The sequence below is a fragment of the Alexandromys fortis genome, unplaced genomic scaffold (genome assembly GCF_014885135.2).
Source record: "Alexandromys fortis isolate MF-2015 unplaced genomic scaffold, M_Fortis_MF-2015_v1.1 scaffold_213, whole genome shotgun sequence".
Classification (NCBI taxonomy): domain Eukaryota; kingdom Metazoa; phylum Chordata; class Mammalia; order Rodentia; family Cricetidae; genus Alexandromys; species Alexandromys fortis.
In genome coordinates, this window is record NW_026068093.1 from 87853 (window position 1) to 105535 (window position 17683).

The 17683-nt window shown below is 42.6% G+C and overlaps 1 protein-coding gene across 1 annotated transcript in view; it reads left to right on the top strand.

Moving 5' to 3' along the window:
• Positions 1 to 17683, top strand: part of LOC126489102 (nuclear body protein SP140-like protein) — a 61619-nt gene that overhangs the window by 13423 nt on the left and 30513 nt on the right. Inside the window, exons 2-10 of the mRNA XM_050123167.1 lie at positions 2498 to 2642; positions 4664 to 4832; positions 5709 to 5783; positions 8416 to 8481; positions 9056 to 9121; positions 10695 to 10835; positions 11233 to 11313; positions 14587 to 14733; positions 15803 to 15874. Of these exons, the coding sequence (XP_049979124.1) occupies positions 2499 to 2642; positions 4664 to 4832; positions 5709 to 5783; positions 8416 to 8481; positions 9056 to 9121; positions 10695 to 10835; positions 11233 to 11313; positions 14587 to 14733; positions 15803 to 15874 (961 nt within the window). The 5' untranslated portion in view covers position 2498. The remainder of the gene's footprint in view (positions 1 to 2497; positions 2643 to 4663; positions 4833 to 5708; positions 5784 to 8415; positions 8482 to 9055; positions 9122 to 10694; positions 10836 to 11232; positions 11314 to 14586; positions 14734 to 15802; positions 15875 to 17683) is intronic.

Genomic DNA, 17683 nt, shown 5'->3' on the forward strand with positions numbered 1-17683 from the left:
TAAAGATTTCTCTCTCTTCCCCACCGCCGCCTCCCCTTTCCCTCCCCCTCTCCCAATCAAGTCCCCCTCCCTCGTCAGCCCAAAGAGCAATCAGGGTTCCCTGCCCTGTGGGAAGTCCAAGGACCACCCACCTCCATCCAGGTCTAGTAAGGTGAGCATCCAAACTGCCTAGGCTCCCACAAAACCAATAAGTACAGTGGGATCAAAAACTCATTGCCTTTTATAGGTGAATTGAGACCATTACTATTAAGTGATATTAATGACCAGTGGTTGTTTACTCCAGTTATTCTTACTGTTTTTGGTAGTAGAGTTTTTGTGTCTCCCTTCTTTGAGCTGTGCTGGTGAAGGGTTACTAGATGCCTGAGTTATTGTAGGCAGTGTTGGCAATATAGGATTCCTTGGGTTGTGATTTTCCTTCTATTGCTTTCTGTGAGGCTGGATTTGTGGCTACGTATTGTTTAAATTTGTTTTTATCCTGGAATGTCTTGTTTTCTCCATTGATAGTGAACGATAGCTTGGCTGGGTATAGTAGTTTGGGTTTGCATCCTTGGTCTCTTAGTTTCTGCAGTACCTCTATCCAGGACCTTCTGGCTTTCATGGTTTCCGTAGAGAAATCAGGTGTAAGTCTGATCGGTTTACCTTTACAAGTTACTTGGCCTTTTTCCTTTGCAGCTCTTAATATTCTTTCTTTAATCTGTATATTTTGTGTTTATTATTATATGGCGAGGGGATTTTTTTTTTATCCAGTCCATTTGTTGTTCTGTATGCTTCTTGAATATTCAAAGGAATATCTTTTTTATGTTGGGAAACTTTTCTTCCATAATTTTGTTAAAAATATTTTCTGGGCCTTTGAGCTGTGACTCTTCTCTTTCTTCTCTTCCTATTATTCTTAGGTTTGGTCTTTCTATTGTGTCCCATATTTCCTGAATGTTTCGTGATGAGAATTTGTTGGCTTTGCTGTTTTCTTTGATCACTGCGTTTATTTTCTCTATGGTGTCCTCAGAATCTGAGATTCTTTCTTCTATCTCTTGTACTCTATTGATTATGCTTGTTTCTGTAGTCTCTGCTCGTTGACCTAGATTTTCCATATCCAGCTAGTCCTCAGTTTGTGTTTTCTTCCTTGCCTCCATTTCAGTTTTTTACTTTTGAACTGTTCCCATTACCTGTTTGATTGCTTTTTCTTGGTTTCCCAGAGTATCATTTATGTATTTACTCATATCTTCAAACTTTTTGTTATACTTCTCATCCATTTCTATAAGGGCATTTTTTACATGTTGTTTAAGGAACTCTATTGCTTTCATAAAGTCAATTTTTTCCACTTCTTCTGTGTTAGGGTGTTCAAGTCCTTCTGTTGTAAAATCATTGGATTCTGGTGTTTTCATGTTGTTTTTGAGATTATTGGGTGAATTCTTGCCTTGGCACCTGCCCATATCCTCCTATCGATGCTATCTAATGGGTCTTTTAAAACAAGCTCAGGTTTCCCTGCTGGCCAGGGGCTCTGCTTACAAAATGCCCTCGCTCCGTTTCCTGGGTTCCCGCTGCGGGCCAAGATCCCTCTCACCACTCAGAAGGGTCTTCAAAAACAGGACCAGGCTCCCCGTTCGCCAGGGATCTCGCCAACAAAAGGCATACCACTCTGCAGGCCAGCCACCAAAACAGAGAAACTCCCACTGTCCTCTGCCCCAAGCTCCCAACCCAGCACCCAAACAGGCTAAACTGGGTGATCCTCTGAAGAACCCCTCACAGCTGTAGACAGTCCATTCTTGGTCCCCTTAGTCCACGCAACCACACATACATCCATCGCTATAGAGAATTTCTGGGCATTTTATAGATATGGAATTAGTCATTATGTGGCCTTCTGTGTATGGCTTCCTTTACTAAGAAAAAATATTTTTGAGATCCATTCACTCACAGAATGTATTAGCATTTTTTTCCTTTTATTGAGGAATACTATTTCATTGCATGGCTTGTTCAGGTTTATTTTTCAACTCTCCAACAAAAGTACATTTCAACTCTTCCTAAGTTTTGCTCTCAATAATGCTACTAGAAAAATTTGCATATAAGCTGGTGAGACCATTCCTTTTCACATGTAAGAGAACACTTAGTAGTGGAATTTTTGAATCATAATTAATATTATGTTTCATTTTATTTTTGTATGTGTGTGGATGTGCAGTATACATGCATGTATGTAAAAACATTCACAAGTGGGAGGGCTTATGTGTGCAGATGCACATGTATGAATGTGCACATGTGTGTAGAAGTCAGATGTTGATGCTGGGAGTCTTTGTCCATCTCTCTCCATCTTATATAACAAGGCAGGTTCTCTCTCACTTGAACCCAGAATGTGGAAATTCAGTGGAGTTAACTCATTTTATTTATTGGGGTTAACCCAAGACCACCTATCTAATTTCTGTTAGTTCTTTATAGTCTTTCTTTCATTTCCACAAGCATGTAATCCAAGTCCTGATAACCATTTCCCCATTGTATTTCCTTCTAGCATGTCCACAGGACACGAGAACACAGAATCTATATTCCAGCTCTTCAGAGTACTTAAATTGGAAATTTCAGATGCAATAAAAGATTTATTTCCTTTTCTAGAGGTCCTCCGTGACAATAATGTCATCAGCAATAAACAGTATGACGTAAGTGAAGTTTCTTACATCCTGACCCAGAAAAAAAAAAAAACCTCCAAATTAAGTTACACTTTGATATCTTGAACCAAACATATGATTGGCAGTTTAATTTAAGATTGGACTTAAAAAATTAAAAATAAAAAAATGATGGAGTTATTTTTAAAACAAAGTACTCATCTCTCTGCTCGTGGTGTGTGTGTGTGTGTGTGTGTGTGTGTGTGTGTGTGTGTGTGTTCACATGGGTGCTGGTCCCTACAGAGTCTGGTAAAGATCTCCAAATTCCCTGGAACAGGAGATACAGGCAGTTGTGAGACACCTGATGTGGGTGCTGGGAATCACCCTGGGTCCTCTGTAAGAGCAGCACGTGCTCTTAACCACGAGCCAGCTCTCCAGCCCCTGGACCCAATTTTTGACAAAGAATTATTGGCAAAATTTTCATAGCACTTTGTACAGATATTAGTTGCAATAATAAATTCATGAATTGTGCATCAGAATTCTGAACTCAGGTTTAAAATCTGTCTTTCCGGGAAGTGACATGTATCATGTAAATATTTCTGGAAGTGTTCTCTCATTGTATCAAGGGGAGGAGAAGCAGAGGACTCAGGAAATGGTCCTGCTTCTATCTGAGGGGAAGGTGTTCCATGATCCCTTCTGGAATCAGGGAGAGTATTGTAGAAGACAAGCCAGAGTAGAATAGGGGTTCTCCAATGATGGGCAATGTCTTATGCATTTCACACATGTGAATTATGCTATTAAAACTAAACGGAACTAACAAAATAAACTAAAACTCAAAGTGATTTTAATTTACTATTGAATTATTTTAATGAAATGACTTAAGGGATATTTCAGTGAGCACATTTTATGTTAATAGACATCTATTTTAAAACCCTAGCTCTGAGAACATAATACCTACAGAGTCTCTTTTAGAGCAATTTTTTGAACCTATTCATTTTTATTTTATGTACACAAGTGTTTTCTCTGCATGTGTGCCTATGCACCACCAGTATTCCTGGTGCCTCTGGAGGGCAGAAGAGAGCTCCTGATCCCCAGACACTGGAGTTACAGGTGGTTGTGAACACCATGACAGGGCTGGGAATCGAACCCAAGACCTCTGCAGGAGCAGCAAATACATTCAACCACTGAATCATCTCTCTAGCTCCTTTAATTTTTTTTTTTTTTGCTTTATGAATATTTGGCCCTCCAGTAGAGTTCACGGTCAGAGGGAATGGACACCTAGTTTCCTACAGGAGGAAAGGTGGTGTCAGACTAACAGAACAGCATTGGCCACCTGCCATGTTAGCTAACTGGTTTTTGTTGTTGTTTTTTAAGAATGCACCTATTTTATTTTTTTATGTGTACAAGTATTTTGCTTGTGTATATGTGTGCACACCATTTGTGTCCCACAAAAGAGCACCAAATCCCTTGTTTTTGAGTTACAGGTGTTTGTGAGTTATTGTGTGGAAACTGAGAACCGAACTAGGGTTCTATGCAAGAGCAGCAAGTACTCTCAAAATGAACCATATCTTTAGTCTCTCCATTCTAAAAAATGCATTTATTACTTATTTACCTGTAAGTATGTGTATGTTTGTATTATGTGTGCATGCGTGTATGAGCCTGCTGCTCTGCACGTGCAGAAGTCAGAGGACAGCCTGTCCCTAGTTGGCTCTCCTCTTTCACCATCTGAATCCCAGTGACTGAGCTCAGACCACCAGGATTGGTAACAAGTGCCTGTAACCCACTGAACCATCTCACCAGCCCCATTGTAAACCCTTAGCCCTAGTGTTCAGTTGTTACAGAAAGTGGCCCTTCTTACATGTCATAGAAATAATGGTTGGAGCTCAAAGTCACTAGCTAGTATTTTCACAGAGAAAATATGCACTTGTTTCATAAAGTAGCCATGCAAATATAAAACTTTTCACTAGAAGATATGTCTGTTGCGGATTGAGGTACACTAACTATAGTTGTTTCCTAGGGTTCTTCTGTGACCTGGAAGTCTGCACTTAAATTTTCTCCATTAAATATCTTTAAAGGATTTTCAAGAATCCCGTGGAAACCTGATCCCTGTACAAAAAGTGGTCTACAAAGTCTTGAAAGAACTGGAAGAGAAAAATGACCTGGAGGCTCTAGGGTTATTGTTCTGTAAGCAAAATATGAAGGCATACCCTGATTTGGAACACATTTTAAAAAGATTTAAAAATGGTAATTGGGCTTAGTATCAACCTTGGAGATCACAGTCCTTATTTCCCCTCAATAACCATATATTAAACATCCAGTGCTGCACAATCTGAGCTATAGCAGTTTAAAAACTAACATGTTATGTATCATCACAACTCTTATATCTAATAGCTACAGTTCACATCCTCCCGAGGTCTGGTAGGCTGGGTATTTAGGTATGAGAGCCCCATGAGCATCAGGCTATGGAGAAGAGGACAGGAAGAACTCAGTCCCAGTAGGGTAGCACTGCTGTGTCTCTTCAGTGGAGCCCTTATAATATTATACATAGGAGTCCATCAGGTTCACTACCCCCCACCTTGAGTGGCAGCTCTGCTCTGGGTTGCAGGATCCATCTTAGCTTAGTACCACATGCTCATAGAAATCAACAATGTATGAGCCAGTTCTTCAATCCCATCTTGTCCGTCTTTTAAGCCTACCCATCATCAAGTTCCCTTTGGTATGTGCCAGATCCTAGACCTTCCATCCAAGAAAGATCCCCTTTCTTCTTACAGTTGTGACAGACTGGAAGCCATGTTCAGCTTCTTTTTTTTTTCTGTGTTGATGTCTACCTTCCCTGCCCTGTGAATACTGGAATAGGAACACAGCAGAAAATGTGTCTTCTACTTTTTTAATCTTGACCTTGAGTGTCTCCTTTTTGTATGGGAAGCATAAACTCTCCCCTGTGGGAGTCTTCTCTGTCCCAGGACATGCTGGGTGAACATTGTGATGTTGGACACATTGAATATGAAGTGATGGCAAGACTGGAAGTTCCTATATGTGTAATGCAGAAATGTTGCCCCTTGTCCCTGCTAAGGATCTCTAATGGCTTTCTCCTCATCTTCCCTCTCCCTCCTACTTCAGTTTTACCACAGAACAAATTTTTGTCCAAAGAAATTGATAGAAGAGACCGGAACTCACAGCTCAGTGTTGAACAAGGTAACTATACCTGGAGAGAGGTTCTTATTGCCACAGAGACCAGCAAGTAAAGGTGATCCTTAGGAGAAGCTGCGCACTCGAATTCTGAGGCAGAAAGATTGAGTTTGAGAACAACCAATTGTACATAACAAAACTCCCTCAAAAAACAAAACAGATACCTGAGAAGTCAATTAACTTCAGTTCATGATGTTAGGAACTTCAGCCCAGATGGTTTGACCTCATTTGTTATGGTGGGCATGACACCAAAGGAAGGGATTGGGAGAAGCAAGGCTGTTTACTTCATGGTGACCTGGAAGCAAGGAAGGAGTGGATGTGCCTGTGTCCTTCAAGGATACACCTCAGTGATCTAAGTTTCTTCAGCTCAGCTCTGCCTATTAAAGGTAAAACCAACACCAAGTAGTGCCATTCTGAGGGGGAAACCTCTAGAACATGAGTCGTGGAAGGAGGAGGCACTTGAGATCCAAGCTAACCAGCCTCTAGTAGGATGGAGGATACTGGCAGAGCAACCATGGCAGCAGACAGTCAGCCTGCTACCCATGATGACGGAACCTGAACCCAATGGTAGTAGAAAGATTGAAAGAGACTGACTACTCAGAAATAATTGTGACTTAGAGAAGCCTCTGACGGAGGTGACCAGTATGGAATTGTGAAAGGTGAAGCAATGTGGTCCACGGTGACATCAAAGAGGAAATGCTCTGTAAGAGAGTTGTTCCTGTTTTGTCCTGCCCTTATATGCACTGGTCTCTGACACCAGATGCAAGGTGATTGGGGTTTTTCCACACCAACCAATTCTCCAGACACCAGCATTTAATTAAATTCAGATAAAATGTTCAGGGCCTCCCTACTTCAGAGGCTGGTTACAAATGCTGGGGTGTGACATAGATCAGAGGTTACCGTGGCCCCTCAGGCTACAGAACTGTTAGCATAGCTCATGAACCTCAGGGGAATGTTAACTTACAATTCATTAGAAAAGTCATCCCTCAAAAATAGCCAGCTAGGGTGAGGGGAGTTGGGGAGATGACTCAGGTGTCAAAGTGCATACAGGGCTTGAGTTTGATCCCCTAAACTCATGTAAAAAAAAAAAACCAGCTCAAGACACAGGGGCAGGAGCTGTAATCCTAGTACCAGGGGGGCAGAGACAGGCAGCTCCCTTGAGATCAATGCCCAGGAAATTGATGGGGTTTAGTCCAGTGAGAGACTCCAACTCTATAAAAAGAGGTTGATGCCACCTGAAAAATGACAACCAAGGTCATCCTCTGTTCTCTGCACATATGCGCACACGAACAATAACCACATGGGAGAGGGACACCCCAAGGAATAGTGGGGAGAGAACACAACACTCTATTGTCTTCCTGGGGCACACCACCCTTCCTGCACTATGGAGTTTGCCAGCCCCAATCCCTCTGAACAGAGTCTCTTAGGATCTTTAATAAAATTTCCATCATACAGGCATGGTGAATAAAATCAGTAGCCATGTGATCAAGTCAATTTCTAGGTCTCCTCACCTTGTAGGTCAGGGTTCCCATGCTGTCATCATGTTTTGTTCCCCTGGCAACCAGCCCTCCATTCCTAAGGGCTTTCCAAACTTTATTTCTGTAATGTGCACTGCAGTATTACTGAGGAAGGCCAGCTATGCTCAAGGGTAGACTGACTCTCTTTTCACCTTAATCACTTGGAGCTCACCCAGAATTTGAGGAGCTCTGGCCAGAAACCGGGGATGAAGACCAAAACTACCATTTCTTCTTATGTCACATTGTCACACTTGATGTTAGAAGAGATGGATTCAAACATGAGAAATGTTGTTTGAGAGCAACAATATTGCAGAGAAAGATAGATAAAGGAATACACACAGCAAGAAAGTGGTAGAGGTGTGGGAAGGGCACTCAGATTCTTTGAGACAGAGAAAGGAAGAGGGAAGGGGATGAATGAGAGCAGAAAGAATAACAGACAATGGCAGAAGGATCCATGTTGCTAATTTCTTCCTTTGGTTAGCATCAAACAAGGTTTCCTCTACCCCAGCTGGTATAAAGTATTGGTATCATTCAGATGCCCAGTTAATAGGTGAGGAACCTAGTCTTGAGAGAGACTGTGTGTGGAGTGTTCACAGGGTCATATGAAAAGCAAGAATCCAGGCACTAAGGAGGCAGAGTCTGTGTTCTTGACTGTGTACTGCTAATCTCGTGGAAAACATGAAACAGAAGTAGGGGAAATAGAGAGGGAAAATACAAGAAGGAATAGCAGGAATGGGAGGGAATGGAGACAGGCTGTTCCTGAGTCCTCATGAGAAGACCAGCAGGGACGAGCCATCAGATATATACGGGGAGGCCATTTTGTGAAGAGAGGTGATCCAGAGACTGCTAGAAACTCAGGTAAGGTCTCTGGGCTGGGAAGCTCCGGGGACACGTGCAGGCATGCTATAAACATGGATATGAAGACAGATCACCACCAGGTGCTAGAGTGACCCAGGCGGTGCTTTCTCAGTCAGAGCTGACCCTTACAACCTATTCTCATGACCTGAGTCTGACCTCAAGAATCATGGCGAGCTTCTCAGCTCCAGATGAGATATGGATTGATGCTTCAAGGGCTTCTTCAGCCTTTGTATCACAACAAACATCTGATTTTTGTTCCTTAGGACCTGGTGACAGCTGCTCTCAAGAAAGCCTGACCTGGTCACCCTCAGATCCCTCCTCATCTGATGGTCTGTTCTCATTGACTCTGTTAACATTGCTGTCTCCTCAACTATCAATATAATAATGAATATGAATAAGAATATTATATCCTTTTCTAATATATTAATCCAGGTATTCTTGCAATTATCTTCTGAACGACTTTAAAATGATAATGTATTATTACATTTTCAAAAGGTAAAAAGTTCATTTCATGGGATCTAATCTTTTACCCAACTAATTGTTAAGATTCAATTATCCGTCAAGGTCCTGGCAGATTAGAAATGTCTGGGTTCAAATTCTGCCTCTGTGATCCCAGACAGGTTATCTATCCTCTCTGGGCCTTGGAGTCATCTCCTATAAAAGGGATGTAACAGTGGTCCAGGCTCCAGATGGACGTCAAATGATGCCATGAAGAGCATCAATACTCGTGTTTGGTACTTCATCTCTGTTGGATGTCACTTGTTTCTTGTTGTTATTACTGATTCAGTCATCAGTGTCAATTTACCTGCTTCCAGAATCTAAGCTTCTCACACTGCATAAATGGGATTTCTTCTCTCAGGATGTCTAACATGGATACTCACTATGAAATCCATTATTCCTCAGGCTGGAGAAGTACCCAGGGAACCCAAACTGAGAATCGCCAATTCTCCATCCCTCAGATTCACAGTGGTATGTATGCAATAGTATATATATATTTTTTATTCCATGACTCATCTTTGCAAACACCTCTCTGGCTCTTTGAAGGGTTACTGTGTGGATTTCAGGTGGGATATGTCATTTAAGAAGAGATTTCTTAAAATTAACACTTCATTTTAAAATGCTTTCAAAGATTTACTTATTTTTGTTTTATCTGTGTGTGTGTGTGTGTGTGTGTGTGTGTGTGTGTGTGCGCGCGCGCGCCATGTATGTCCCTGGTGCCCTCAGAGGCAGCCAGAAGTAAGTGTCAGATTCCCTGAAACTGAATTTACAAACAGTTGTAAGCCATCATGTGGGTTCTGATAACCATACCCAGGTCCTTCACATGAGCAGCAAGTGCTCTTGACCACTGTGACATCTCTTTCCAGGGTTATCTCTGAAATAATTATTATATATCTTAAAAATCTTTCATTCAAAATTTTAACATTTGAGACTATAGCAATATATGAGTCTGTATTGTTTATTGTTCTTCTGCAGGTGCACAGTGTGGGAATAAGAAGCACTGAGAGGGTGGGATTGTGGTTAGGGATGAGTAGAGGGACCAGATGCAGGAGGGATGCAAGAGAAATAGTAAATTCTTGGTGAGTCTGTGTGGTCTGGGCCAACCCTCCCTGGTAATGGCATCCTAACAACACCAGTGACAGGGATGGATGAAGACACAGAATTATCAACCCACCACCCAGATGGACCACAGGGTGAACAATTAGACACCAATGTATGTGTCCAATAGTCTGACCCAGCAGAGACACTGGCTGTGATGGACACAAATGGGGCTAGGACTGTACTCACGCCCATGGCTGTAAAAAGCATGGGGTCTAACCACTATGGACTGTGACATAAAGTGTGAACCCAGGTCCACATTGTATGTTAAGACTTCTATAATTAAATTTTCAATTATTTTCTCTAATTTAACTTTGTGGAGAAAATATTAAATGAAAACCAAGAAACTGTACTGTATATTGTATTATTTGTTCACATCATACCATTGAGGTTGGTGGAGTAGAGTGGGCAGGACAGACAGAATCCACCATGGGCAAGGGAGGGTTTCTATAAGGGAAGAGAGGACGTCGGCTCTGAATTTGTTTGCTCTGGGACTCTTTCTCCATACAGGCCATGCTTGCCCCTGACCCTTACCTCTGGCCTCAGGTCTCTGCTTTCTTTCTTGACAAGTTCCCTTTCTAGCCAGCTTCCTGCAGAATTTCTGACAAGAGAGGCATTTGCAAAAGCGTTTAGAGAATAAAGACAGCAAAACCCAGGCCTCCTTCATCCCTATCTTGGTTCTCAGTTTGGCAGCAGATGCAGCAGCACCACCTTCCATGGCTCCACATCCCTCCTGCAGCCCAACCCTGCTGCAGATTCTGAGTACCTAATCACCCTGTCATTACCTGCTAGGCTCCTCCTTCAGTCCCTCCCCCGGTTCTCAATCCTCTCTGTCTCTCTGTCTCTCTGTCTCTCAGTCTTCAAGGCTTAGAGAGGAGATCTCTCTCTTCCTATTGGATCCTAATGTAATGGGCAAATAAAATAGTTACAAAAAAATCTGTTTCAGTTGTGAGTTTATCTGAAAATGGACTCTCAGAAGACCTCTATGAAATAGTAGACATGAAAGAAAATACCACCGGCGATGACACTGATGGACTGCAATGGCCCCAAGCAGCCAGACCGCCAGGCCCAGGTTCTAAGCCAGAGGGTAAGATGGACTGAATATGAGCATGAAGGGCCAAGCTCTGGGAGGGAGCAGAGGAAGGCACTGACTGGTGTCTGATACAAGAAGAAAACTGCTTAGGCATGAAGAAGCAAAGAAAACTCTTGATGCACTGTTGAGACCTTGAGGGGGCTGTTGAAAAAGAAACTCCAGAGAAAAAGAGTTGGAAAAGTCTTACCAGGGAAAAGAAAAGTTAAGAAATAAGAGTCAGAGGGTTTGGCTAGGGATTCACGAAGCACAAATGCCTCCCAGGGTGGGGTGGCCACATGTGCAGATGGGGCTAGAAGTAGGAACGAGAGATGAGATCAGGGTGAGGGATGAAGGTGGACACTAGGAAAGAGCAAGGCTCTGTGGGATCTCACCTGTGACCTTTCTTCTTCAGAGTCCTGTGAACTAAAAGTCCAACTGAGTGGCAGAGATGCAGGCCTGGAGCCTCACATACCATTGCCCCGGAGCAACGAAAGTAACTATTGTTTCCCTCCCTGGCTTTGTTTGTCAGGTGGTCTATGTGTTGTAGAGCTTTGTTTGATTTGTTTAAAAAATCTTAATCATTTTCAAACTTGACTATTGAAAAAAGTATCATGTATATTTGGGGTTAGGAGTGTAGCTCAATGGTGGAATGCTTGCCTAGCATGTGTGAGGTCGGTGGTCCAATTCTTGCACTACACACATACACACACACACACACACACACGCACCCACACACAAGCACATCATCTCAGAGGCAGTGTGCTGTTTTACATATGCACTGTGAAGTGGCTGCGTCAAGGTATGTCTGTTACCTCATATACATTTTCGTGGGAAGGATATTTAAAATGTATGACCTCAGCAATTTCTTGAGAACTCAATATATTGTTAGTCTTATCATGTTGTATAATGGATGTCTTAACTTATTCTTCCTGACTGAAATTTTATGTCCACCATGGCCTCAGCCCCCCTCCTCCCTCCCACTTTACGCCCTCTGAGCCGGACCCTCTCCCAAGCCTCCTAAAGTGAAATCATGTAGCTCTAGCTCTTCTGGGCCTGGCTTGCTTCATGCTTGCTCATCCATGTTGTCTCCGCTGATGCAGTCTCCTTCACTTTAAGACTGTCTGGGAGTCTCTCCTGTGTGAACACCACACTCTCTCCAGATGCTGGCAGCTGTTCACGCTGACTCCATACGCGGAGCTTGTCCAGCTGTAACAGGTGCAGGCGTCTCATTAACAGACTGATTTTAATCCCCCGAGTTCTGTGCACAGTAGAGAGGACTGTCTAATCACATCATGGGTATATTTTCAGTTGTTTTTGAGGAAATTCCATACTGTTTTATCCTAACTGCTGTAGGCACTTATGCCCCACTCGCTCACACATACAGGGCTCCATTTCTCCTCATCACCAACACTTCCTCTCGCTTGTCTTTTTGGTGATGGCCATTCTAACCGGTGTGAGGTGACATCTCTTTGGAGTTTTTTGTTCCCTAACCATGGTGCTGGGCACCCTTGTGGTCCCATGGTTATCCATAGTCCTATTGAATAGAAACATTGAGGTTGGGCATCCTTTTGTAAAGAAAGGGAAAGTGTTTCACTATGGAATAATGAGTTGGCTGAGTTCCTGCATATGGTGTTTAGTTATAATTGCAATATAAATTCTGACTTTTAGTTTAGCAAGACATCTTATATGGGTCCTTTTTCTTAAACATATGATTTTTAATTATGAATTCAACCTCATTTGTTGTGACTTGTCTTAAGTCAAACTGGAGACCTTCTGCCTTCTACCTGGACATTTACAACTTTCTATACATTTGGAAAGCTTTCTGTTAAATCTTCAAGGCTCTTCTTTCCCTATTCCTTTACAAAGGAAATAGGTCTAGATTTTGAGGCAAGCCATTGGTCAAGAGCCTAGGACTATATGGCGTGGCAGGCTTGGAGACTCATGTCTCAGGTACTGGCTTGGACCTCATAGGGGCCTGCTTAGTGTTGAGTTCACTGAGGCAGCACCAGCATTGAGGTCCAAAGTCAAACTTGGTTCTTGGTTTTTCTTTGCTGCCTTTACCTGGAAGGCATCTCTCTCCATGCTGTATTGCTTGGGGTTAGAGACTGTTGAAAGTTGTCCTCTGCCAACCTCAATGTATCTTTTCTTATTTTCTTGCCTCATCTAGGTGCTGGGGTCACCACTCACCTGGTTCCCTTAGGCATTAGGTATTTTCATGCATACAGATGTTCAGTCTGATGAGGGGGAGGGCTGGGTTGGGGGATAATAACTGGATCGATTTCAAACCAGTTTTCTCCATTTTTACAAGTCTGGGCTACAATGCAAGCCTGTCTTGAAAGCAAATGACTCAAAACCCAGATAAGAACCAGTGCTCCCAGCACTGTTTATCTTAAAAGTCAAATAATTAAAACAGAGCAAATCAGTATATTTCTTTTTTCCTTTTTTTTTCTGGTTTTTTGAAACCAGGGTTTCTCTGTGTAGCCGTGACTGTCCTGGAACTCTCTCTGAAGGCTAAACTGACCTTGAACTCAGAGAACAACCTGCTTTTGCCTCCCAAGAGCAGGGATTAAAAGTGTGTGCCATTACTGCCCATATTAGTCAGGATATTTCTATAACAACAAAAATAATAATGCAAAAGACTCTCACAAACACATGTATTACTTAGATATACACACATACATTCATATATAAATCTGGGAGTATTTGACTTCTTTGGGAAAAAAGATAACATGGTTATGATTTATTTTATGCTGGTTACATAAGTAGTAAAATAAACAAGGTCTTGAAACTAGAGATGATAGTTAACTTTAAGAATGACATTCGGGCAGTGGTGGTGCACACCTTTAATCCCAGTACTGGGAGGGGGAGGCAGAGGCAGGCGGATCTCTGTGAGTTCAAGGCCAACCTGGTCTACAAGAGTAAGTTCCAGCACAGGCTCCAAAGCTACAGAGAAACCCTATCTCAAAAAACCAACAACAAAAAAAAAAGAATGATGTTTAATACAGTGGAATGAGTGACCCAGAGGCCTCTGGGGTGTTGGTCATCTGCTTTTTTTTTAATCTAAGTGATAGTTTCTCTTCGCAATCATTTAAATGCCACTTTTATATATGAATGTTAATCTGCAGTTAAAATTTTATTTTTTTTCTTTCTTTATTTTTTGAAAGAGAGTCTTGCTACGTAGCCTAGGTTGCCCTTGGACTTACCATTCCTCCCATCTTAGCATTCAAAGTGCCAGGATCACAAGTGTGTACAGCCTTGCCTAGTTAATTTTTATTTTTACAATATCAAAATTAACTACCTCTCCAAGGATTCATTGGGTAGAAGGGAAGGGAAGAGCACAGTGGGAGGGAGACTGGGGGGAGAGGGTTAATCATGTATTCAAAATGATCTTCTAGGGAGTTAAATGAAAATTCTTTGAGTGTATATGCTTATGTTTGTGTGCATACACGTGTATTCATCTGCATGTGTGTGCATATGTGTGCTGAGGCCAGAGGTCAGCCTCTGGTTGTGTTGTACTTTGCAGTTATCATGTACTTTTTATTTTTGTCCTGGACCTCGCTGACAAGTCTAGACTGCCTGTCTGGCCAGTGATGCCCTGGGATCCACCTGTCTCCATCTCCAGAGTGCTGGGATTGCAAATGGATGCCACTTTAGGGATCATTTTTAAATGGATCCTAGGAATCGAACTTATGCTTGCACAACACTTTACGGCCTGAAATGACTCCTCAGTCCCTGAAAATAACTTATTCATTGTAATTTGGACCAGGATCAGCGATACCCAGCCATGGGCTCCACACTAGCCCCTGTTCTGTGCCTATGGAAAATATAAAGCAAGAAAATTCTTCATTTTTTTTGGATGATGAACATCAGACCCATGCAAGGACCGACCACAATCAAGCCTCTGAGATAATAGGTAAGGAGGACTGCTGTAATTGCTACAGGTTCCCAGGCAAGAGGCTTAGACAAGTCATCAGGGTCCTTTGGGGCAGTACAGATAGCCAGGCAGAGTCAGGAAGGGAAAGAGATCCACCAAAGCCAACCTCCACCTTAGCAGAAGGAGGTGGGGAAAATTAAAGGCAGAAATGAGAAATGGAGGCTAATAAATGGTGAGGCTAGGCTTTCTTTTCTAAATTAAGAGAAGGCAGGTGTATGTGGTGGGGGGAGGGTCGGTAGGAGTTAAGAAGAGAGAAAAAATATCAGGGAACCAAAATACGTGTGAGAAGAGATGGGCAGGGAAGCATACCAAGGACCAAGGGGTCCATCGCTGGGTACAGATGAAGAACAGGAGGATGAACAGAGCCAAGAAGAAAGCTAAGGAGCAAGAAGTGAAAAAGAGGTAGGTGAGGGTATGGGGAAGTGAGAACCAGAATGAGGGTACAGACAAGATGCTTGTCAGTTGATAGGAAAGACCACCTCTATGACAGTTCGCTCAGTTGTTGGTTCAGCCTTGAACTAATAGCATTGCAAAGAACAGCATGCAGCATTGGGTTAACTGCTTGAGTCTTCCTAATCAATGTTCAGACTCTGGTGTTGCCTGCTGTGTGTGCCTGCTGTCACCCCTAAGATGATGTGGAGTATTTGATCACACTGGGTAAAGATGTGTCTCTCTTTTACCTCACCTGACTCAGGCACCTTTTGATTGGTTTGATAAGAGCTGAATGGCCAATAGCTAGGCAGGAGGGGATAGGCAGGACTTCAGATGGGCACTCAGGGAAGAATCTGAGGTGGGGATTTGCCAGCCAGATAGAAAGGAAGTAAAATGTACTGTACTGGGGAGAGGCAATGAGCCATGTGGCAGAGTGTAGATTTATATAAACAGGTTAGTTTAAGTTTTAAGAGCTAGTTGGGAACAAGCCTAATCTAAGGCCAAGCTTTATTATTAATAAGAAGTCTCTGTGTCATTATTTGGGAGCTGGAGGTCCAAAGAAAGTTCGACTACACTAAGATGCTTAAGGGGACTTTTCTTTCTTTCCTTCGTGCAGACCTTACCAGAGATAATTCTGATGATGGACCCAGATGCTCAGAGGAATCCACCTCAGTCACCGGCCAGTCAAGTAAGGAAGCCCAGGGAGCAAGATAGGCTGTGGGCATCTGCTTTCAAACTATTGATTTTTAATGGGTTTCACTCTGAGTCTGTTCTGTATGATGGATCCCTGAGACCTGTTCTGTGCATTGAATTTTACTTAATTCTTTTGGCAAATGCAGGAAAATCGTTGCATACAGTTTTGAGGATTAATCTTGTCAATCAATGGATCTTATTAGTAGATATACTCGTCCATTGTTAACATGACAGAAACAGGTGTGTGTGTGTGTGTGTGTGTGTGTGTGTGTGAGAGAGAGAGAGAGAGAGAGAGAGAGAGAGAGAGAGAGAGAGAGAGAGAAGAGAGAAGACAATCTCAGATGCTCATCCTATCCTCACCTTCCACTTTGTTTGAGACTTAACCTCTTGTTGATTGACATGTATGCCAGGCTAGCTGAACCACAGTCTTCCACAGATTCTGTCTTGGATACCTGTCCTGCTGTATGAACCCTAGGGTTACCGTTTTCACCCAAGTAAAGAGGATAAAGTTGATGCTGGGTGGAAAGGTCACTTCATTCCACATTTCTAGGGCCCTGAGACCTTAAAGACTGGCTTTGTCACCCACCATGCCCAAGACTCCATAGTAATCAGAAATGGAAGCAGATGGTGCACATATAACCTCAGAAAGGGCATGAGGTCTAAGAAATGATCACAGAAGAGAATGGCCACCAGGGCAAAGTTGGCCCCAGACCCAGCCCCAGACCCAGTGTTGGGGACAGTTTCTGGAGCAAGTTTGACCAACAGCTCAGATAAAGGCAAGGGTGGCCTGCTGACAGCATTGTCTCTATGCCTCCCAAATAAACTGCAGGTCTGTCCTACCCTTCCCACAAAGGCTGCAGGGTTACCCAACCCTACCCGTCCTCTCCCTCACAGGCTGACAGGACTATCCCTCCCCAGTTACCCTTCAATTGGGCAGGATTGAGCCTTCCTACACCCTCATACAGGTTTCTATTTGTGCATATGTGTAGATGTCAGGAGTTAATGTTAAATATCATCTTAGAAGAGAGGTAGATCTCTCTGCCTCATTTTGAGACAAAGGTATCACTCTGAACCTGGAACTCACTGATACAGTGAGGGTGGCTGGTGAGTGGGCTTCAGGGACCTTCCTGTCTATATCTCCTCAGCTCTGGGATCATAGATGCTCACTGCTGCACCCAGGTTTTTACACAGTACTGGGGATCTGAACTCAGGTCCTTATGCTTTGTGGCAAACACAGACTAGAACTGTTCAAGATTTTTCCTTCTGTTGTGCCAGCACCATTTCTTAAAGATGCTTTCTTTCTTCCATTGTATACTTTTAGCTCCTTTATCGAAAATGAGGTGTTCATAGGTTTGTGGGTTAAAATCCGGGTCTTCTACTCGATTCCATTGATCTACTCCTCTGTTTTTATGCCAATACCAAGCTGTTTTCAATACTGTAGCTCTGTAATAGAGTTTGAAGTCAGGGCTGGTAATGCCTCCAGAAGTTCCTATATTGTATAAGATTGTTTTGGCTATCCTGGGTTTTTTGTTTTTTCCATATAAAGTTGATTATTGTCCTCTCAAGATCTGTGAAGAATTTTGATGGGACCTTGATGGGGATTGCATTGAATCTATAAATTGCCTTTGGGAGAATTGCCATTTTTACTATGTTGATCCTCCCAATCCAAGAGCAAGGGAGATCCTTCCATTTTCTGGTGTCCTCTTCAATTTCTTTCTTCAAAGACTTAAAGTTCTTGTCAAATAGATCTTTCACTTCATTGGTCAGAGTTACTCCAAGATATTTTATGCTATTTGTGGCTATC